At 39.3% G+C, this 24,071-nt stretch overlaps 1 protein-coding gene across 2 annotated transcripts in view; it reads left to right on the top strand.

Annotated features, from left to right (window-relative positions):
* Nucleotides 1–24,071, top strand: part of LOC122795767 (DELTA-thalatoxin-Avl1a-like) — a 93,532-nt gene that overhangs the window by 28,965 nt on the left and 40,496 nt on the right. The window contains exon 2 of one of the 2 annotated variants that reach the window (XM_044064089.1): nt 1,640–1,816. In XM_044064089.1, the coding sequence (XP_043920024.1) occupies nt 1,665–1,816 (152 nt within the window). In that variant the 5' untranslated portion in view covers nt 1,640–1,664. Of the gene's footprint in view, nt 1–1,601; nt 1,817–24,071 lie in introns of those variants that run through there. The other variant, XM_044064088.1, reaches the window with a different exon arrangement.

Below are 24,071 nucleotides of genomic sequence, written 5' to 3'. Positions count from 1 at the left end.
TTTCTATTGATACATGCTACAGAGGCAAACCTTTCAATTGTACAGATTTGAGACTCATGTTTTTGGTCTGTGCTTTTTAAAATTTGTAATTTTCTGACAAATCAGTGTGGAGTGAATTCAACAAATAATGACATGGATTTGAGTCTCAGACTTCATATCCTTGAAATAACGCACACTATCACAGATCCTGTTATTTCAGCAGCTTTCTAAGTTTATAACAGCAACATTTATAATCTGCCCTTCATATCCTTCAGACAATGCATGCTAACACAAATCGTGTCATTCTAGCAGCTTTCTCAGTTTATAAGAACAACATTTACAATCTGTTCCTATTTTGGGGCCTTTGTCTCCCATTAGACTTCTTAGGGGAGACTTATGCCTGGCTTATAGAGCAATCCAAGACTCAAACCAAATGAACTTGCTACATATCCGTAAATCAAATGGGAATAGGGCTACCCATTCCAGTGACCTAAATATGGCCTGTGACTTAAATAGGACATGCTGGAGGGACAGATTTATCTCCCAACATCTGTCATGTCTTTAGAATAGGTTACCATTTCATGTGAAACAGAGCACCTCTATGACGCTGTTCAAGAGGAACCTGGACGAGTGGATGGGCCACTGTAAATTCTTACAGGGTATAGAGCCCACAACCCTCCTAGACATAGGCAGTATTGACTAGCATTTCTATGGCATTACATTGAAATGGCTAGGCTTAAAATGACCCATGGGTCGAAAGCCTAGTAATCTCCTATGATCTTATGATCTTATGATCCTATGATTATTTAAAGCTTTGTCCACATTTCTTGAGCTAAGAAGTTCAGAGATATGTATGGAGAGCAGATGAAATAGAAGAAAAATCAGGTACATTCTGCAAAACTAAAGAAAATGAAACAGAAACGTACCTGATTTTCCTTGTATTTCTGTGATGTCTTGGCAGACTCCTGTACATCTGCACTGCCTAGATTTTATAGTACAAAAAAATGGAGATTCTTTTTGTCTCCATTACTTCTTTTGAACAACACTGATGTACTGTGCAAGCATGGGAATGTACGTCCCATACACATGTGCAGTACATCAGCAAATGCAGAAGAGCAGGAAACAACATGGAGGAACACTATGGCGCCATTATACAAAGACATTATTTAAGAAAGGTAAGCAATTTATTTCTTGAACAATGTCACTGTAAAATAGCAATGACTTATGAGGGTGTGTGTGTATATGAGAATTTACCCATGGATGGCTTTATTTAATTTAATCACTTGGGCTTTGCCATCATCATCAAACCATGCCAAGCATTCGTAAATCCTCATATAACCACACCCACTTGTCGGTTACTGTTTAAATAACATTTTATGCTGCAAAGTGAGCTTTCTGGTATTTATTTTTGTAAACCAAGTACTATATTATTATCGCACATTATCCTTTCTCTCTCTGGATTATTAATTTTGAGTATACAATAAACCACCTTGAGGTTATAGAAATACAGTCTAAAAGTTGCAGTAACTGACTTGTTTGAATGTGATATGCACTATTTCACTTTTCTCAATATGCTTATTCATGACAGGCTAAGATTAAATGAAGGCAAAAAATAGCTAACTCATACGTATTTGTTGTTTCCTTTTACTGTTGTTCTTAGCGGTGTCTCACTAAAGGGGTCCAACATGCAAGCAAATTCAGCATTTCCATACTTCACGCCTGGGCCATCAAATTCTATGAATGCTGTCACGCGCATATTTCAGGATGTTGTTACTGACCGAGCTGTTGCCGTTGAAATTGCCAACTACAGTTCAAGACATGACCTTCACAGACCACAGTAAGCATTTTTTAAGTTATGGGTTACATTGTAAAGAAGATTTGGTTCTGAGTTCAAGAGATAGTTTACAGTTTATTTAACATCCTTTTGTGATATTATGACAGGAAAGGCCGGAAAAAAAACATTCCTTTACTATTGCACTACATATAGGGCTGTCCTTTAACAGGAAACAGGTGGGAATCATAGAAAAACAGGTAATGAACAGGAGTCGGATGACTATGGAGCTACATCAGGGCTACTATCACTGATGCAACCATTTGGGATGCCCAAACAAAGACAGGGGCTGTCAGGATGTGTCCTTTAAGTAAAATTTTGTAGCGTATCCTGTAGCCAGAAGGAATAAAGTTACACCACTGCATATTGCAGAAAGCCTTGTAAAGGGTTGGAAGAACCTGATTATGATAGAGACAAAAATATTATAAGCACACTCTTTGTTCAGGATTACTAAGCTGAACAACATCTTGTGGAGTTAATTTTGAACACTTATTTGTTTGAACAAAGAGAATGAACTTTTATAAATAATTACTGCAGGGTGGAGAACATTGTGTTCAGCATGAACTGTGGAATGTCTGTGTTGGAATGTTGATATTTGGTTTCTGATACTCCCTACATTTTTGGCAAGAAGCTGAACATTTTGTTTTCCCTTTGTAAGTAAACCTATTTAAACCCGAAGACCTGCTTAAGATTGATTTTTTTTCAGCTGCAACTTTGATGACAGCAGAACGTAAAAAAACAAACAGCACAAAGTAGTATTGTATTACAATGTGGAATAACATTTAGAATGGTTTTGATTTATTTATCTAGACTGTGTTAATCAAGACTCACAGTATGGACGTGCATTTTTCACGTGATTTGGGAATTTGAATGACCTTTACTAATTTACTTAAAGTTACACACCCTGAAATGAGGGTCATTTCACTAAAGCTATACCTGAATTATATAAGCAACGTCTGGTTACAACAAATCATTCTATTACATTCACAGATGTGAAACTTATTCAAGCATGGCATATGATATTGCGTACTACTTTCATTTGGTTCAGTATTGTACTTAACATAAAAACTGACACTGAGGCATACAAATGTGCAGGGTAACTGGTATAGCATACAGCTACATGGAAATGTATAGTACAGTACATTGGCAAGGGAAGATACACAGAATACTTAAGTATTTGAAGATTCATTTCACTGTTGACTTCCTAAGGAAAAGAAATATGCAAGATTCCAGTGTACAACACGGGCTTCCCTGCTTCATCCCAGAGACTTTATAAAACAAACAAAATGGTAAAGCATCATAAACAGAATAAATAACTATATGAAGATTCCTTTCATTGTCAACTTGGCAAGGGAAATGTATACAGTAATCTCTCAGTTAACCAGAGCTCAAGCAACCAGCACTCTCAAGCAACCAGAAAAAAAATCAAAGAAATACAGCACAATTTTCATGTGTTGCACTTTCTGCCCCCCCCCCCTTCAGAAACATACCTTATATTTTTAGAGTTTTAGAATTTTAAAAAGGAAGATAGGAATAAAGTCCCTCTCTCCACAACTTGAGAAAAAGTCAAACCAAACAAATAGTATAGGTTACATTATTAGTCAGGCCTATTTTTAATAATAACTCTCAAGCAAGCAGAAACTACAGATATCTGGCATCTATCAATCCTCATGGGTGCCAGTTAACTGAGAGTTTACTGTGAGTTAGGAGTACATACCACATACTTAGCTGCATTATTATGGGCCATTAAGTTGTACAAATACAGTAATTTTGATATTCTGCACATCACTAGGACACATACTGAATAATTAAATTTGATACTCCCACTACAGGTGAGATACGGGCGCCAGTTATCAAGCTGATTGTAGTTCACTAATGGAAAACTCCCTGACAACAACTCTCCAAAAAAACTAAATTATCAGCTCTAACCTTAAGAGTATGAGACTTTCTTCTAGACTTTTTTGAAAATTATAAATCAAAAACCATATTGCAGAAGCAGAAGCGTTGAATGACAGGACTTAGCATCTCAGAGTGGCTCTGCAATTCTTTTTAAAGTGCATGTTTTTGGTTTGTAGCTCTTTAAAATTCACACTTTCATCTGGTTGCAGTTTGTTGGATTTTTATTTGATAATCAATTACTTTCTTGGCCAAAAGCTGCACGACCTTGGAATAAGTATATTTACAGTTACTGTGTTACCATTGGGTGTGTGCAGGGAGCTTTTTCTTTTTGTCAGTTTTAGTGAACATGCAAGAAGTTTCATTGGAGCTGTCTCATCCAGGAAGTCGCCACTGGGGATCTTGCTAATCTGGAACATGACAAAGGAGAGTTGGTGATATTCCCTACACCTTTGACATAGTACATCACCATTATGTAATGACAATTTTAAAGAAACGTCATATCTTTTTTTTAAATAATGTTATTTTATAATCCATTTCCCTGGACTGATGTAAGACACTGTGATGGCTTTTATATGTTTTATGCATGTGCATGCAAGCATTGTGACAAAAACTAAAGTCTGAACACACTTTTTAAACATTCTGGATAGCCACATCACAGAGCAAAGAAAATAAACCAAGAAATTACAATATGTATTTTAAATTTTTGCTGAGGCAACTTCATGGTTTTAAAAAAAATCTATGATTTGCTGCTTTGCTTCAAAGAAAACAGCAGCCATATTTATTATTTGACATTCCATATTGTGTCCCATTATGGGTATTCCACTATACAACTGCAATGTATTTCCTCCCCCAAGTGTACTGTACAGCAGTCAGGAAGTTAAGTCTAATGCGGCCTAACAAAAAACTCAATAGCCAGAATGAAAACATGTCATTGAGCTATCAAACACCTTTAAAATAACAGTTGACATTTTTTATCCATCCATCCATCCTCAACCCCTTTACCAATTTTACACATGAGGTTAGGTTGTCACTTCAGCAGTGACAATCATCTCAAGCCAAGGTATACACTGCCAGATGGCTAGCTCTGCCATAGATTTTTTTATTACCAGTAAGTAATGAAATATAAAACTTTACATTCTATTTATAATCATCCCAACTGCAAATAAATGTTATACATAAAATGCACAGATATGTTCCGTAACCACTATTTTCCACACTTTCTACCCCACTATTATGAGGCACAGACCTTAGATGATCAAGGTACTGCAAAAGCATCTTGATATTCATTGCCTTGTGTACTAACATTACATTTTAATTCCACCCTTGATTAAATATTCTGAATGATTTTATTCTCAGAAACAACCTGATGTTGATTTGGTAAATTATACTAAATTATGTTGACTTCTTATGTTTTTCAGGAAGTTTATTTCTCTCTGAAAGATTGTCAAATCATTATACATTTAATACATGAGAAATTGTTCTCTATCTACATGGAGAATAAAGTAAAACCCTAGCTTTTGGTGACAGAAAAATGAGATCTATACATTCAAGGTCAAACTTGACAGTCATTTTTATTATCATTTTTTCTAGCTTATTGATTTATATCCTGGGGTCATCCTACATCAAACGAAGAACATTTTTTTTTGTATATAATAGAAATAATATATATGACCTCACACATGTTCACCTCTGAGTGGGTTAAATGTCCCTTGTGTTTTTGTCAAAGGAAAAAATAACTTCAAAATTATCAACACACGGCAGGTTCAGGTTAAGGCACTTTAATCTTGCAGCAAGGAGACACAAACGTGCTAATACAGAGTTTGTCTAACTAGAATCAGGAAGTGAAGCTATTCTTATATGTTTCTTACAAGACATTGCCAACTAAGCTGAAGTAACAAATCACAAGTTCTTTCAATATTATTTCATAGCAGCTGTTTGTCCATGATTTTCTGCTGGCATATCAAGTTTACAAAAAAACTTCCTAAGAAAAACAACGTGGCCTTGATGACCACCGATCAGATATGACTTCTCACTATGCAATGTTACCATTCAAGGTACTATGGCTAATTTGAGCACAAAGCAAGTACAGATTATAGTTCATTTCTTTAAGCAGTCTTTGTTTGGTGTAGCTTTTCTTTTCCACAGCTGTGCATGTTCTCATAACACGAACAGAGCTGATTGTTCATATTCAATCACGTTATAGAAAACAGTATTGTTCTATTTATTCACTATTCATTCATTTTCCTGACCTAGCAGATAATCACCTGCTTCTCAGGAAATTTCCAAAAGGCATAAACATGAATTTTGCTGTGCTAGCAAATACTAGGTCAGAGAGCATCTTGCAATTTCAGAAAGCATACTGCAGTTTGGAAAAGCATCTTATAATTTCATACAGAATTAAGCTGTACATAAAATAGAATGAAATGTGTTAATCCTTTTAGCTTCTAATAAGCACTAAACATGTACATTAGTACATATTTTTCTAACATTTCCCCCCTGTTAATACTTTGTATTCAATTTTCAAAAGCATAAACAGTTGTTTCTTCTCCTAACCTCTTTCTGTTCAGAATTTGCAGTTAAGAGAGTCATTCAGTTTAAACTTATGAAAGTGATACACTCTTCAACAGTTCTTCAATTTCAGTACTTTGATATAAAGTCTCAGAAACTGACATGTCTATAAAATCTTTGATCAATCTTTTCATGTAGGGAATACCACAACAAACACATACTCCTAATAGGAGTAATCCCACACAAATGGCAATTAGGATGTTCATTAGGATGCTACCTCACCCCCCAAACAAATTCTGGAAAAAGTCCGTCAGTGGGTTTGGGCCTGGTTTGGTCATGGCCAACACTTGCTGAATCACCTCAAGATGGTCGTTTATCTCATGCGGGTTGTCAGGAATATATGAACAGCACTCCTCTTTTATTAAAGTGCACGTACCACCTTTCACCACTAGGGTGAAGTCAAGAGCCATGCGGTTTTGAAGCACCACAGTTCTCATAGCGTTCAGTTCATCAGTCATTAATTCGAGAGCAGAAAAAGTTGCATTACTCATTACTTCGAGAAGTTTCGACAGTTTTCTCAGCTCCCAAATCGATTTCACTGCACCATATGCAGGGGCTATACCTGCCCACAATATAATAGTGTCACTCAAGTCCATGTATGTCAGTTTATCTTTGTTTTTCATGGAATTATGGTTTCTCCAGCCTGCTTCGATTCGTCCCACTGGATTTTCAGGTCTTTTGATTGGATTTCCGGTTTTCTTGGTGACCTCTCTGACATTTCGAATTCTTCCCTGATGCAAGACTGCAGTGTGTCGTATGGCCGGAACCTGGTAACCCAAAAATCAACTGCCGGACCAGTTCTCAGGTAACCATTTGTAAGGAACAGTCACATTACAATAACTCCGACCTACCTGAACAGTATCATTTTTGTAAAAACACACAATTCCCTTTTGTGTAACAGGCAGGTACAATGCTATTCTGTCTCGTGATTTTACAGTTGTAGTATCAAAAATCAAATTTTCCTAGGTCTAATTGACCCCTAGGGGGACAGCAGTCATTAATAATCCCCCCGTATGCTGTTGGTATAGCTGTGCAGATCCAGCAATTCGAAACATTAAAAGTTTCAGCATACACATATTTAATTGCTTGGTAAGTATTAAAGTTCAGATGCCAGTCTATGAGTGATTCACGTTTATTCAGTTCAGCTTGTGTGGCTGGAAAAAGGAAAGGCCACAACAAAAAGATTAATGTTATCAGTATGGCCAACAGAATGATCATGCAATACTTCTGAGGTTGTTCAGCATTTCTATTTGTTCCGTATCTGGTCATTTTGTTCTTGTATAACAGTAACAAGGTTTTTGTCCAGTTCAAAGTTTTTAACCAATTTATAGTGTGTCAGATGAATCCAGGATGCTCGCTCTGCGATCTTGACTGCAGTGGGTGTTGACAGTAGCACTTGGTATGGCCCTTCCCACTTCGGTGTGGTCCAATTCTTCTTCTTGATAACTTTTACCCAGACCCACGTGCCTGGGACTACTGCTGCTTCCGATGGTCTGGTTTGTCCTTTATCTGAAACAGAATTTAACTGCAAAAGTTGTTTATTACTTAAAAGTCATCTCATGTATTCTGCAAGTGAACTGTCAGCCTCCTGGTCTGCAGGCATGAGAGGTTTCCACTGAGGTATATAATATGCCCTCCCAAACAATATTTCAAAAGGAGTTAACCCCTTTGCATTTGGAACAGTTCTCATGCTCAACAGTGCCAGAGGCAGGCAGTGCACCCAGTTCTTTTGAGTCTCATTAATTAATTTCCTAAGTTTGTTTTTCAAAACCCCATTATGCCTCTCTACTAATCCTGCAGATTGGGGGTGGTATGCACAGTGGTTCTTTAAGGAAATTCCGAAATATCGGCTCAACTGTTGTATAGTTTGATTTACAAAGTGTGTGCCATTGTCACTGTAGATCTTTTCTGGTATGTCAAATCTAGGAATAATTTCTTTAACAAGGACTTTTGCAACAGTAGCTGCATCTGGATTTTTGGTCGGAAAAGCTTCCACCCATTTGGAAAACATATCTATAATGACAAGACAATATTTCTTATTTTCACATTTGTTTAGTTCTATGAAATCCATACAAATAGTATGGAACGAGTACGGTGGTGTTGGGAAACTCCCTTGCTTAGGCTTCAATGCCCCTTGTGCATGATGCTTGTTACAAACATGGCATGCTGCACAAAAATTTTTTGTATAGTTTGTAAATCCATATGCAGTGAACACTCAGTTCACTAACTGTACAATCCCCCCTGTTGAGACATGGCACTGCTCATGGCTCAACAAAGCTGCATATCTAAACAAGTTAGATGGCAAAATTGGTTTTCCTTCTTTGGAGATGTACAGCCCTTTCTCAAGAATTGCTCCTCGTTTTATCCATTTCTGTTTTTCTGTTTTTGTAGTAAGTGTCTGCATTGTTTTCAACATTTCTAAATCTAAAATCTCAGAAGGTTGTAATTCCTCACTCAAAAGAAATACTTCAGAAGCTGAAGCTGCCTGCTTTGCAGCTGTATCAGCTCTAGCATTACCTTTTGAAATCCTATCCTGTTGCTTGGTGTGAGCTACACATTTACAAATAGCTACTTTCTGAGGTAATTTAATAGATTCTAACAAATCTAAAATAAATTGTGCATGATTAATCGGTTTACCCGTAGATGTTATCATTCCTCTATTTTTCCACTGTTGTGCAAAAACATGTGCAGTAGAAAAAGCGTACTGCCTGTCAGTATAAATGTTCACACATTTACCCTTTGCTAAGGTACAAGCCCTTGTCAAGACAATCAATTCTGCTGCTTGTGCAGATAAGTTGTGTGGCAAAGACTTTGCTTCTAAAATCTCAGTATCAGAAACTACTGCATATCCTACTAGATTATGTCCTGTAGGAACCCTTCTGCATGAGCCGTCCACATAATATGTCAACTCGGCATCATACAAGGGAACATCCGTTAGATCTTTTCTAGGCAGTGTCTTTTGCTCAATCTCCTGCAGGCAGCTATGTGGTGTGCCATCAGCAGGGGTCGGGAGCAAGGTAGACAGATTTAAATTTGTACATCGTTCAATTGTCATATGAGGTTGGCTCAAGAGTATAGTCATACAGGAAAGATGTCTAGCAGGAGAAAGATATGCTACTTTTTCTTAAAGTAAAATAATTGCGACTGCATGAGGTACTCTCAATGTGAGAGGGTGGAACAACACTACTGAGGCCGAAGCCTGTACTGCCATTGCAGCTGCAACTACTGCTTGTACACAGTGGGGCAGGGATCGTGCCACTGGGTCCAGCTGTGATGAATAATAAGCTATGGGGCATTGCTTATCCCCATGTTGTTGTGTTAACACTGATGTCATGTAACCTTGTTTACAATCTACAGTTTGGAAAAAACGTTTATGATAGTTTGGTAATCCTAAAACTAATGAGGATGCTATCAGTTGTTTTAGTTTGCAGGAAGCTGATTCTGCTTCTGGTGTCCATTGTAATAAATCTTGTGCTGCCATAGGCTTCTTGTATATCAAGTTGGTCAGTGGAGCAGACTCTAAGGCATAGTTTGGAATCCAACTCCGACAGAAATTAGTTGTGCCCAGGAAGGACATAATTTCTTTCTTGGTAGTCGGTTTGGGTGCTTGTAAAATTGCTATTTTTCTATCTTCATCTAATGTTCTGCCTTCTTTGGATATTACATATCCCAGGTATTTAACCTGCTTTCTCCAAAGCTGCAATTTGTTTTTGTTTACTTTATGTCCTTGAGTGGCTAGAAATTGTAGTAATGCTATGGTATCTTCTCTGCATTCTTGCTGGGTGGGGGCTGCCAGCAGGATGTTGTCTACATAAAGTAAAATTTGGCTGCCTCTTGGTGGGCTAAATCCCGCCAAGTTGCTTGCCATCTCTTGTGTAAATATTGTTGGGCTTTCACAATACCCCTGTGGTAGTCGCGTGTATGTATACCTTTTCCCCTGAAATGTGAATGCAAACAAATGTTGGCTGTCAGGGTGTATCGGTATCGAAAAGAACGCATTGCTAATATCTACCACAGAAAAATACTTCTGTTGAGGCTTTAAATCATTCAACAGGGTGTGTGGATCTGGCACCGTAGGTGCTCTAGGTATTACTGCATCATTTACAGCTTGTAAACCTTGGACCATATGCCATTCTCTGTTTGCTTTCCTGACAGGAAATAAGGGTGTGTTACATGGTGAATCGGGAGATTCTACCAGTACTCCTTCCTTAAGTAAAGCTGCTATTATAGGTTTGATTCCTATTTCTGCATCCTTTCTTAAGGGATACTGTCTTTTCTGTGGTCTAAATGCTGATTTTGGCGTAATAGTAACTGGTCCTGCTGTTCGAATTAGTCCTACATCTGATTTTCCTGTTGACCAGAGAGTTTCTGGTATGTTCCATAAAGCTTTTTCTTCCTCTTCTAGTAAGAGTGCCAATCAGCTGTCCTCGCTAGACTGCAAGTGTACAGCTGAGTGTGTCTGCATTATCCAATTTAACTTCTGCTTCTGTACTCCCTGTTCTGACAATTCTAACTCAGTTTGTTTTTCCCACTTTGTGACTTTTTCTCCCAAGATCTACCCATTTCACATTCTTGTCCTTAGTTAAACTAACGTGGTAATCGATTAGATTTATAGAGTGCAAAGAATTCCTGGGGCAATGAACAGCTAGCTACACTCTTCCCTTCTATGTCCCAGTACAGATTACGTAATACTAATCTGTTTGCATGGTTTTTAAACAGTTCTTGCTCATATTCCTTGTCAGGTCCTGATGTGCTACAATAATACAGAGTATAGTGCAACAAATGCTGTTTATCAATGTCAAGGGAGTGGGACTTACTGATGGCTACGTTCATCAGTTCTTCGGTTACTGCCCCTGGACCAGTCATGACTAAGTCCTGGCTGTACCAATAAAATGTTTCACCCTTCAGTCGCACCACAAAAGTATCCATTTGTCGGTGTGCTTCCGTACCCTGCATTGTCGGTACTACTGCTATGCCAAATATCTGCATAAGATCTCTGCCCAAAAGGTTTACTGGGCATTTTGCAGAAACAACAATTTTGCTTTTCTGGGTCATCCCTGAAACAGGGTCAGTTATTGCTATGTTATGGGAGAGTGGCTCCCGATACAGCTGACCATTAATTGCTTTCACTAATATGTAATCAAGTGATTCTGAATTTTCTGGTAGTTTGGAAGGATGTATCAGGGTTCATGAAGCCCCTGAGTCACACAGGAATTTGACTTCCCTCCCGTCTACCAGAAGTGTAACTTCCAGTTTTGTGTCTTCTAAATAGAGCTCTAGGCTTAATAATGCTAAATCCAAAATTTCACTTTCTTCACCATCGGTGATTCCTTGTACTTCCTCTATTTCTTCTATCACATCCTCTATTCCCTCTATCACATTTGCATTTTTCTTTTCTTGGTTACTCCCTTGTAGTGATTCTTGACTATCATATAGTCAGTCCTCACCCTCCTTATCTTCCATGGCTACCTTCTTGTTTTGCTTGCAATCCCTTGCTAAATGTCCTTTCTTTCCCCACTTAAAACATTCACCCCTTTTCTTTCTCTCTTCAAACTCTTCTGATCGTTTATCAGATTGTTTGTTTCCCTGGGCATTTTTCTTGCCCTTTTTCCCTGATTGTACTACAAAAACTTCTGCTCCATCTTCTACAGCAAATACTTGGGTTTTCTTTTTGTTATTAAAATGCCTTTCCGCATGTCTTGCATATTCAAGTAATGACTGCAATCTACTTGTACGGTGATCTACCATGTGCTTTGTAATAAAGCTGCTAATGGGTGCAATACTGCCTTTCAAAAATGCATTCTTTAGCTGCTGCTCATATGGGGAATCATGTGTCTGGTCTTCAGTACCTGCATTCCACAATGATTAGTAAAACACTCTAATAATCTAGCATAATATCTGTCAACAGTTTCACCTTTCTGTTGAATGCATTGATTAGTGCAAGTCCAGTCTGTCCTAGGCTTCCACTTCTCAGAGATTCGGTCTATTAGACCTTTCACTCTGTTATCCAGTTCTGCATTGCTATGTAGGAGTGGCTTGTGTTCTGCGTCACGGGGATTCCAGTTGCCACTGATCATGTGCCAATCTGGACCTACGATTTGTCTAACTACTTTTTCTACTTCTTCTCCATTTAAATGGTAACTTAACCTCATGCCCTGTAAGTCTTCTAAGAATTTTCTAAAATTAACTTTTGGATGGGGAATTCCCTCTATGGCTTTCCGGATATCTTCTGGTGTCCATGGTCTATATACTAGGAGAGCCGGGTCCTGTCCTGCCTGAGGATTTGGTACTTCTATGAGTGGACATATCTCTTCTTCACTTATAGCTCGTGAATTTTTGTTTATTTGATATAACTCAGTATTCCCTCTTAAGTTACGTGTTCGAGACCTAGTCTCGATGAGATCTCTGACATATGGTTTTGGCTTTGGGGTGACAGCCGGGTATAGCGGAGGTGGATCAGCTTGTCCACTCGTTTCATATTCTGGTGCGGGAAGTGGAGGGGGCAGAGGGGCTGATGCTATTACTAAATTATTGTCCTCTTTATCTAGAAACATAGCTTTTGAATTATTACTTTTTTGTTCTCTACGATTTGCTTCCTCAATCCACCTGTGTGCCTGAGGAATGCCCAATTGATGTTGCTTTTTTACCTGACCTTTTGCATCAGTTTTAAGCTGTTTGACAAGTTTAATTAGCGAGGATTTTTCTAATTTGCCAGTAAATTCATATTTATTAACCCATTTTGTATGGTATCTAACATTGTCGGCACACTGTAATTGCATATATTTTGCATCTTTGGTTAGCGGTGGATCTTGGGAACTTTTTGTGCACTTATTACCCATATTGTTCTGACTGTTAAAAATGTTACGTAACCCTTCTTATTTTCACGTGGTACCACAATTTTCTATTTCACAATTTATCTAGAATAACTGTCTTACCTATTCTGTTTCCCTGATCTATGACAAGACTGCAATCTTTCTGTCCCTGACTTGTACAAAACAAATCTCCTGACAGGTGATTCAAATCAAGTCCCTGATCTAAAACAGAAAAAAGATAAATCTCACCTTACCTGAGCCTCCGTGATTGACCGTCTCTGGTTCGTACACTAACTCGTCCTCCAGTCGCAGATCAGAAAAGTGGCTGGCCTCTTTTGAACAACAATTCAGTCAGAGGTCTTTCACAGCAGAAGAACTGATGTGGTCTCTTCCCCGTACGGTTTCATGCCACCTGGCCCATCTGACCTGAGGCGAAGTGAGAGTTTCCGGTCCGAAGGACCAATCTGTCAAAGGAAAAAATGACTTCAAAATGATAAACACATGGCAGGTTCAGGTTAAGGCACTTTAATCTTACTGCAAGGAGACAAAAACGTGCTAATACAGACTTTGTTTAACTAGAATCAGGAAGTGAAGCTATTCTTATACATTTCTTACAAGACATTGCCTACTAAGCTGATGTAACAAATCACAAGTTCTTTCAATATTATTTCCTAGCAGCTGTTTGTCCATGATTTTCTGCTGGCATATCAAGTTTACAAAAAAACTTCCTAAGAAAAACAACGTGGCCTTGATGACCACTGGTCTGATATGACTTCTCACTATGCAATGTTACCATTCAAGGTACTATGGCTAATTTGAGCACAAAGCAAGTACAGATTATAGTTCATTTCTTTAAGCAGTCTTTGTTTGGTGTAGCTTTTCTCTTCCGCAGCTGTGCATGTTCTCATAACACGAACAGAGCTGATTGTTCATATTCAATCATGTTATAGAAAACAGTATTGTTCTATTCATTCACTATTCATTCATTTTCCTGACCTAGCAGATAATCATCTGCTTCTCAGTAAATTTCCAAAAGGCATAAACACGAATTTTGCTGTGCTAGCAAATACTAGGTCAGAGAGCATCTTGCAATTTCAGAAAGCATACTGCAGTTTGGAAAAGCATCTTATAATTTCATACATAATTAAGCTGTACATAAAATAGAATGAAATGTGTTAATCCTTTTAGCTTCTAATAAGCACTAAACATATACATTAGTACATATTTTTCTAACAGTTTTACCAACTGAAGCTAGTGCATAAAATGAGTTATATTGTGATACATCTATAATTATAGCAAGAAGTGTGTTGAATAGGGTAGCACACAGGTACAATGGTTAGAATTGCTGTCACAGTGCTTCATTCTCTAGTTTAATCACAGGCTGGGTTGCTTTCAGGGATGAGTTAGTATGTTACCCATGTGTCCATGTGTATTTGCACCTAGGTTTCCATTTCCTCTGATAATCCAAAGACAGGAAAGTAGATGAAACTGAAAAGTTCAAATTGCTTCTGCATGTGTGTGTGTGTGTGTGTGTGTGTGTGTGTGTGTGTGTATACATACCTGTTTTTGCTTGGACAGGCTATAATAAAGTGGCATGGATGAATGGACTATATTAAATAAAGATGCTTAGAAATCCACTAACAAACACACACTGGCACACACACATGCAGACACACACACACACATGCACACATGCACACATGCACACACAAACACACACACACATGAACACCTTCAGATTTGTTAAAACCTCAATGTATTGGGACACATTCTTGGAAGTGCACGAATGACTTAGTCATAATGCTTGATTTGTTAATGAGTAAGAAGTGAATATATCAGAATATTTGATCATTTCAGTTAAGTAAACATACTTTTATATTAAATTAAATTAAAATAAATGAAAAGGTAAACAAAACAAATCGATTGAAAAAAATAAAAAAATTGTTTATTGAAGTTAGTCCAATATACAGAAAGCCTTTTCTTCTAAATGTACAAGTCTTTATCAGAGAAATATATTATTGGTTCATATATAAGTACTAGGGCAACTGCCCTTGCAGACCATTTGAAGCCTAGCCAATTTACCTTCAAAGGTGAGAATCAAACCCTGCCCTTGTTTCTGAGGCCAACAATTTAACCATTATGCCAGTAAAAGCTTACTTCTTATATAAAATATACATGTTTGCTACTTGTTAGTTGATGCTTATAAAGAGCAGCAAGTTGTGTTTTATATATTGGATGTATAAAATGATTTGTGATGAAGAAGTAAAAAACTGTCTTGAACAAAAGGAATTTGTTGAAGGACAAAGGTATTTTTATATGCATGCTATCCACCATTGCTAAATGAAGCTACAAGTTTGTGTTGTCATAGCAAAACCTTTTAAATATTGATATCAGATGGCTGTGCAACTCAATTAGAAAAATGTGGGCTGAGATTTACAAACAAGTGGTGTATGCACAGCTGTAATCAGCATGTTACATTTAGACTGGAGAATATAAAACTAATTAATATGCAATAGAAGCAGTAAAACACTGACATACTGACCACAGGACTGCACGGTAAAGCAGAAGACCCCATTACACTAAGCAGCAGTGATATGATGTCACAGTTAACAATTACTGCAATATACAGGCAGGTGACTGACATGTAGGATGATACTGCCACTGCAGGATGGCATGACACAGTTCATGCTCTCCTATGTATATAGAGAAATGTCACGTAGTTGCCACTCCAGATAACCTACAGTATGTCTGCATAGTAATGTACTGATGCACACCCAGATCTTCATTGAAATGGGAAGGAAAAGGGGAAATGGGAATATAGGAAAAGTAAATATACTAAGCTAAGTAAAATATGCAAGGGCAATAATAAAGTGTGACAGTTGGGGGTGGGTGACAATTTCTTTGTGAGGTAGACATTCTTTATTCAACGCATGAAGACAAAAAAAATGGGATAGGTGGGGGAATGGTTAGGAAGAGTTAGAAAGAGAAGAGAAGAGAAAGCAGCAGGCTCAGACAAACTGACATAAAGTGAAGGCACAGATAGGGATAGGATACACCCACTCACAGGGTGGATGGATAGTGTATGGATGCAGACTGTCAGAAACTGTACGGCTGATGGTGGGAAGGGTTGGATAATGGACAAGGTATGGGGGTACATACCTCTCAAGCTTTTAGACAATAAATCTGGACAAAGTCTAAAATAATAGGGGGACAAAGACCCAACAATGGGGACATATTTTAAATATTGCTGTTACAAATGTACAGAGTTGCTAGAATAACAGTACTTTTTGTTTTATCATTCCTTTTTTTAATGGACATGAAGTTTGAAACACAAAAGTATGTCATTATTTCATGACTTCAGTCCTCAGTGATTTATCAGCAAACCGCAAATTTTATGATGAACAGGCCAAAACTGTGAGACAAAAATCTGGACATTCTGCGAAAATCTGGACAGTCGTGAGGTATGGGTGGGTATCACCCAACCAACAGTCACCTCTGTGACTGATGTCATGAATAGGCTGCATCTTTGGCAGCCAGATATTCAGGGCCACACTCAACAAGTTACTCCAGGAGGAACATAACACCAGCCTCCACATATAATGTAGGGAAATAATGGGAGACTCATCCAGCCACTGTCAAAAGAATAATCTCTGCTCTCTATCTCTCTTAAGGAGTGAACTCAAAGAACACTAGCAATCCCTCAAGATCATCTTCAGCAAGGTGACTTGCACAGCCCTGCTGAGAGGGTTGAGTCGGTGATCACTGGTGACCCAGAGCCATTGCCAGCTTATGCAAGGTAACCTCTGCCACTTTACACCTGTACCACAACTGGAACATAACAAGATAACACATACAGTTGCGGTTAGAAAGTAAAATGCTACACGTGGCATATGCACCCCTCTGCTGGGAGAGTATCTCTGACTTTCTGTGACATCCTGCCTTGTTCATCTCTCTTTCTCTTCAGCCACTGTAAAAAAAAAGTATGCATATCTCAGTACAAAGGTATGAAAGATAAAATAATAGAAGAACATTTTCTTACAGTATGTGCCCATCTCTGAGTCCTTAGCCTCTGACATCCACATAGGATCATATGATCATAGGAAGTCTCTAGGCTAATGGCCTTATGGCCCTTGCAAGCTTGACAAGTTCTGCCCTTATTTCCATAATTAGCACCTAATGCCCGTGTCCAAGAGGGATACAGGTGAATTTACGATTACCCATCCAGTCGTCCAGACTGCGGTTGAAAAGGGCCAATGAGGTGCTGTATTTGACATGAAATGGAAGTCTATTCCAAAGGTGTGGTGACCTCTCAGAGAGAAATCTGTCCCTCCAGCAGGTTCTATTAATGTCACATACCAAGTTAAGCTCTTTAGCATGAGTAACCCTTGTACCATTTGACTTATGGATATGCAGCATTTCCAATAAAGCAGGGTGAGAGATTGCCTTGTATGCAAGTCAGAGATCATCTCTGAGTAGTCTGTATGAAACAGAATAAAGTGAGAGTGATTTCAGACAATCCACATATTAGAGATGCTGAAGACCTTGAATTTTCCTTGTAAGGAAGCTTTGTGGTTTCTCCAGTTGCTGCAGGTGCTTGGAAAGGTACATACCAAAAGGGGCATTGTACTCAGTTATTGGCCTGATGAGGGAATAGTACAGGGAGATTATAACTTTTTTTTTCTTAGAGACAATGGCCTTACTTATGAGATGAGCAACACAGAATGTCCTTCTTACTACTGTGAAGACACAGTGATCAAAGATAAGATTGCTTTCAACCTGTGTGTCCAGGTTTGTCACCACTTAGTGCATACTTAGGGTGTTGCTATTGATGTGGTAGTTAGCAGGAGCATTGCTCTTACCAAAAGGCATGATAATACTTTTTTGCACTGAGTTTAAGGCCATGACTTCGGCATCAGTCATTTGTTTGTGTAAGACCATCTTGTAGGATGTTGAGATCATTTGTAGATTCTATGACCACTCCCACTTTGCAGTCATCAGCAAATTTTGTCAGCCACATACCTCTATTTTTTGCTTGTACTTCAGAGAAATAGATTCCAAACAGCAGGGGTCCCAAGACTGATCCCTGTGGAAAACCACTGGTTACATATCTGCTGTTGGAGGTGGATTTCCCTATTTTGACTATATGGGTTCTATCAGTGAGCCAGTCAGCCACCCATCTAATGATATAATGATTGATACCCAGCTGAGTGAGTTGTCAATGATGCCTGAGTGGGGATAGTGTCAAAAGCCTTGGAGAAGTCTAGGTAAGCTGTATGCATAGATTTCACCTTGTCCAGGGTCTTGCTGACTGTCTCGAAGATGTCCATCAGGTTTAACAGGCATGATCTCCCTTTGACAAATCCAGACTGAGTAGGGTCAAGTGTTTGGAGAGTACCTATATCTTTGTTGATAAGGTCCATGGTAATTTACCACATGGCCTTGCAGATAAGTCTAGTCTGGCTAATTGTTCTATACTTCCCAAGGTCAGTGGAAACACCACCTTTGTGCAGAGAAATTACAGTGGCCATTTTCCATTCAGCTGGGATGAAGCCGGTGTCTAGACTATGATTGAAAAGAGTACCCAATGATGTTGCTAATTCTTGTTGTAGCCCATGTAGAATGCAGCCTGGACTGTTATCATGTCCCACAGATGCTGTGTGTTTGGCCTTAGAAAGGACGTTTATGACCTGCTCTTTAGAAATACATGGTAGGGGATAGGTGGGAGGGATATCATGGGGTACGTGTGGTGGGGACAGGGTAGTGAAGTTTTCACAGAACCTGTTGATCAACAGGTTAGCTATGTCCACAGGCTCACTATATGTGGTATCATTAACTACCAGTTCGGCACAAATTTAGGCCTTTCCTTTTAGGTTGCAGATGTAACTAAAAAATATATTTTGGTTGTCCTTAGCTGAGGAAGCTAATTTGGATTCATAGCTTGCTTTGGAAGACTTCACAAGAAGTATTATTTGCCTGTTTAAGCTGAGGGGGGAGTGTTCCCAGTTTAAGACTCACTCCATCATACTCTTAAACAACAATTTCTTCCTCTTATTGTAAAGTCTGTTAATGGCAGTTGTCCACCAGGCAGGTTTGCTGTTCCTTGAGGAGCTTGTTTTGGTCCTATCAGGTACGGCGAGTCAATGCAGTTATACAGGAATTTGTGTAAAGTATTGGTGTAGAACTCGGCATAGTTGCCAATTCCATCTGAGGGGAAGGTGCAATGAAGCTGTTTATACTATCCTGTAAGAGGTTATAATCTGCTTTGGAGAAGTTTTTTAGTTTAGTTGCTGCTGGGGAAACAAAGTGTGATAGTTAAAAAAACAACAGGAAAGCAGAAACAAGCTGGACAAAAACAGCACGGACTATTTTATTTAAAGTAAGCGCTTTCAGCTAAGCAAATGCCCAGCCTTGTTTTTTATCAAGTTTTAATAAGTTTTTGTGTTTGCAAAGTGTGATAGTTACTTCAAATGAGACTGATTTGTGATCAGATCTCACCAGGGAAGACCTCACAGTGGGAGTGCTACAGTAGTCCCACATATTGGTAAGCACCAGCTCCAGGATGCTGGCAGCCCCTGTAGAGGTGTCAACCAGCTAGTCCATGGCATTGGAGTTAACAAAGGCAAGGACATTTTGGGCAAGTGAGTTTGAGCATGAGTAATTTATGCAGTCAATGGATAGGTAATTAAAGTCACCCAAAACCATGCTGTTTGGATGTATGTTGATAGACTCAAGTAGATCCAAATAAGCAGAGTGGGTGTCCTGATTCATGGAGTGGGTCTTGTAGCTGCCAATGACTTGAACAGGTGTTCTACCAACAGTAATTTCACCTGCAGTATCTCCAGGGAATCATACTGTTTAACCAATTTGGAGGTGTAGTTATCTTTAATGAATATTGATACACCGCTTTCTTTATTTTTCATACCTTCAGTTTGTGGTCTGAACATGTAGAAGGAAATGTAACCCAGTATGGCTGTGGTGCTGTCTACAGCCTTGAACCAGGCTTCATAATTGCACAAATGTCTGCATCTTCCAAGGCGAGGACTGCTTCCAGTGAGTGCAGTTTCATGTTAAGACTCCTAGCATTTAGTAGCATAACCTTGAGGTTGTTTTTAGATGGAGTTTTACATCAGGAATTTTATCCTTGAGATACTGACTAAAAAGGCACTGTGGGGTGGCCAGAGCCTTAGCCAGTAGCCAAAATCCCAGGTGTGACAGAGGAAGACCATCTCTGGCAAAGCATTGAGGTCTGTCAATCATGTCATCCCAGGCTGACAGATACTGGATCCCCTTAGAAGGATACTAGAAATTAAGCCGATTATTCAAGTCAACCATTTTCTGTTTGTAGTGAGGCATCATCCTAGGTGAAGGTAAAATGCTACTTAAGGATAGGGACATACCTGCCTGAGACACATAATCCAAGAGTTCAGTCATGTCTGTCCTCATATAGTGCAGAGACGTACGTCTCAAGTCGTTCACACCAACATGGACTATAACGGAGTCATAACAGTACCTGTTGTTGAGAGACTTGAGTGAGTGTGATATTGTGTATCCGGGCATGTGACAGAAAGCTGTCTATGACCTTTTCTTTATCCAGCCTGGTAAGAGGGACATCTGTGTGTCTCACGATGGAATCACCTATGACTAATATGTTTGGTTTTCTGTTTTGCCTTAAGGGTTTCACAGGTGAGACACTGCTGCTTGGGTTATTATGTGTATTATGTTCCACAGAGGAAGTATTATGTGTAGCGTGCTTGTGTTTTTGTTTGGGAAGTCTCTGGTGTTTAGGTATGTTTCTGGTGAGGACTTTGACATATGTAGGTATGTGTGATATGTGCTTGAGTGGAGTAGGAGGTGAGGTGTGCATGCTGACAGCCCGCTCATTACCATATGTACTGACTTGTGTGTGAAAGAGCATGGATTCAAGGTTCTTACTATAGCTGCATCTCTCACATGTTGAGTTTGTGTGGACTAGGAATAGAGGGTTATCAGTGAACATAAGGCAGGTGCTACACTGCCTCAGGATGCCCATGCTGACTAAGCTGGGTGGAGAAACTGTGGGAAATTGTCCGTCCATAGTGTTAGGTAAATTTATATGGTCAGAAAAAGAGGTCACACTTAGGAATGGCTAGTGGGTGAGAGGTGTGTTGGTACCTCTGATACTAGGCTTAGTGTGCCACCTGACAGTAGAGCAGGGCCAGAAAAAACCTCTAGAGGACAACAAGCAAAGTGTTAAGGGAAAATTTAAAAAGTAAAACATTTGCATCTATAACCACCAACAGTAACCACTGCTACGCAACAGTGCATGATGGTGTGCCACATGCAAACAAGCACAAACCGGGGCTTAAATAAAACAAGAAATAACCCTTCTAACTCAAGCTAGCCAATAAGGATGCATTCTCTCAGCTGTAGTCCAATCACCCTTGATTAGATGGGATGCAGACAGCACTCTCCTCTCACAAGAGTGCAGAAGGGCCATCACCAACAAGTGTGGCTTGCATTTGATGCTTAGAAGTTACAAAATAGACCCAGAAACAGCAGACCTGGAACTGGGCTATGCTACAGCTGAACTAATACAGTATGTAGTAAAATGTGGCAAAAAAACAGTTTAGAGAATTCAAACAGACAGTAGAATGCAAATACAAATTGAAAGTGCAATATAAGAACACAACGATGACACAGTTGTGTAGCAGTCAGCATTGTCACCTCACAGCAAGAGGTTCTCTGGTTTGATTCTTGGATGGAGTGCATTCTATGTGGAGTCTGCATGCCCTCCCTGTGTTTGTGTGGGTTTCCTCTGTGTGCTCTGGTTTCTTCCCACATTGCAAAGAGGTGCAGTAGATGGATTGGACACTCTAAACTTGCCCAAGCTGTGAGTGTGTGTGAGTGTGTGGTGCACCCTCTGAGGAGGGTTGTGCTTCAGGCTAGCAATCTGACCATGTAAAACCAGTACCTGCTACGGAAACAATGAGTGCTGAAGGGTGCTTGTTACCCGATGTGCTGTATGCATGGGGGGAATCCAGGTTCCAGGATAAGAGCAAAAACAGGTATTTATAGTTAGTTGGAAGCAATGGATGCCTTAGATCTTTCAGTATTTCAGTGAAGAGCTGGTTTTAATGCTCAAGTGATACCAAACAGTCTAGAGTCAACAAGTCTGAATCTGGCCTATGGTATAAAATGCAGAAGTACTAGAAATTCAAGTGTATAAAATCACAGTCACAACAGAAAAAAACAGTTTAAATAAAGTAGCAAATCATTAGCAATTCCAAGCTTAGAAGGGTATAGGCCACTCTCTCCCACCACAAGAGTCTAGACCACAAACTCTCCTAATCTAAAACAACTAGTTTTGGAGCCCAAGTGTTTATGTCAGAACTAAGACACATCAGAGTAACAGACACAATAGATCTTCAGCCAGAAATTCACAGCTTAGATGTGTGTAGGCTATTCTCCCCTGCCACAAGAGTTTAGACTACTAAATTTCCTAATATAAAATAACTGATTTTGAACCCAAGTACTTAAACCGGAATAAAACACTTCGAACAACAGGCGCAAAAAGACTTCACCAGCAGTTCCCAGCTTAGAAGAGTGTAGGCCACACTCTCCAGCCACAAGAGTTCAGACCTCCACTCTCCTCATGTAAAATAACTGGCTTGGAGCCCAGGTGCTTAAACCAGAACTAAGACTTCACCATAAAAACAATGGCCATCTCTCCTCTGTTACTTTCCTAGACCTATCTAAAGCATTTGACATGGTCCCACACAAACAACTCATCTCTGTACTCAGTAACCTATCCTTCTCTCAATCAGTCACCAACTGGTTTCAGAGTTACCTGTCTGATCACCAGCAATCCGTTGTATGGCAAAATGGCATATCTCCCCAACTACCTTTTTCTATTGATGTTCCCCAAGGATCCATCCTTGGACCCCTACTCTTTTCTATTTTCACCAATAATCTAGCCTCTGCCACCAAACATGGCACACTCATACAATATGCAGTTGACTCAACCATCATCTGCTCAGCCTAGTCCCTACCCGAACTACAAAAGGTCACACAGAATGCCTTTTCCTCTGTTGAAACTTGGCTATCCGATGCCCAGTTAATACTCAACCCATACAAAACTAAACTCCTCATCTTTGAATCCACCAAACATACTCAAAACAACTCTCACTTTAACATCACAGCAAAATACAACACCACTGTCCACCCAACAGATCACAACAAATTGCTAGGAGTTGAAATAGACAACAATCTCAAATTTGACATTCACATATCCATGACCATAACAAAGTCCACATAAAACTAGGAGCCTTATACAGAAATAAGCAACTCCTCATCAAAGCAGGTAGAATTTCAGTTGCAAATTCACACCTTATCTCCACCCTACTTTATGTCTCTCCAATATATACCAACCTAAGGCAATGCAATCTAAATAAACTCGAGACTTGATACAACAAATTCGCCAAATTCACCACTGGGGCATCCTACCGCAGTCACCACTGTCTCTCACTTACTGAACTAGGCTGGCTAAAACTCCCTCACCTCCTTCAATAGTATCAACTCACACTCACCCAGAAACTGGTAAACCATCCTCTAAAGGTCCCATCCTTCCAGTATCTACTCTAACCCTATCTCACCACCAGACCACTACGATCCAGCAACAAAAATCAGTTACAGGTTACTAGAGTCAATAACACCACTGGAGAAGCACTGTTCTCCAGTGCTATAGCCAAATTATGGAACACCCCCCCCCCACAATAACCTCTGTACCATTATGCACCCACTTCAAAGCTTTACTTAAAGCGCACCTAAAAACATGCTGGCTATGCCCTTGTAACTCTCACCTCTAACTTCTCCCACTCCATCTATCCTCTACCTTTCTTCTACCCCACAAACTACCTTTGATTACAGCAAGCTCTGATACTTCCATGCCTATCTACATATTATATAGCAGTAACTTCTTATTCTAACAATTGTTAATATCTGCT

This window comes from Protopterus annectens, chromosome 2.part2 (assembly GCF_019279795.1).
Source record: "Protopterus annectens isolate FY-2018-M chromosome 2.part2, PAN1.0, whole genome shotgun sequence".
In the NCBI taxonomy this organism is placed as follows: Eukaryota; Metazoa; Chordata; order Ceratodontiformes; family Protopteridae; genus Protopterus; species Protopterus annectens.
Note: the sequence above shows the minus strand (reverse complement) of the source record. Positions and strands in the feature narration are given on the sequence as shown.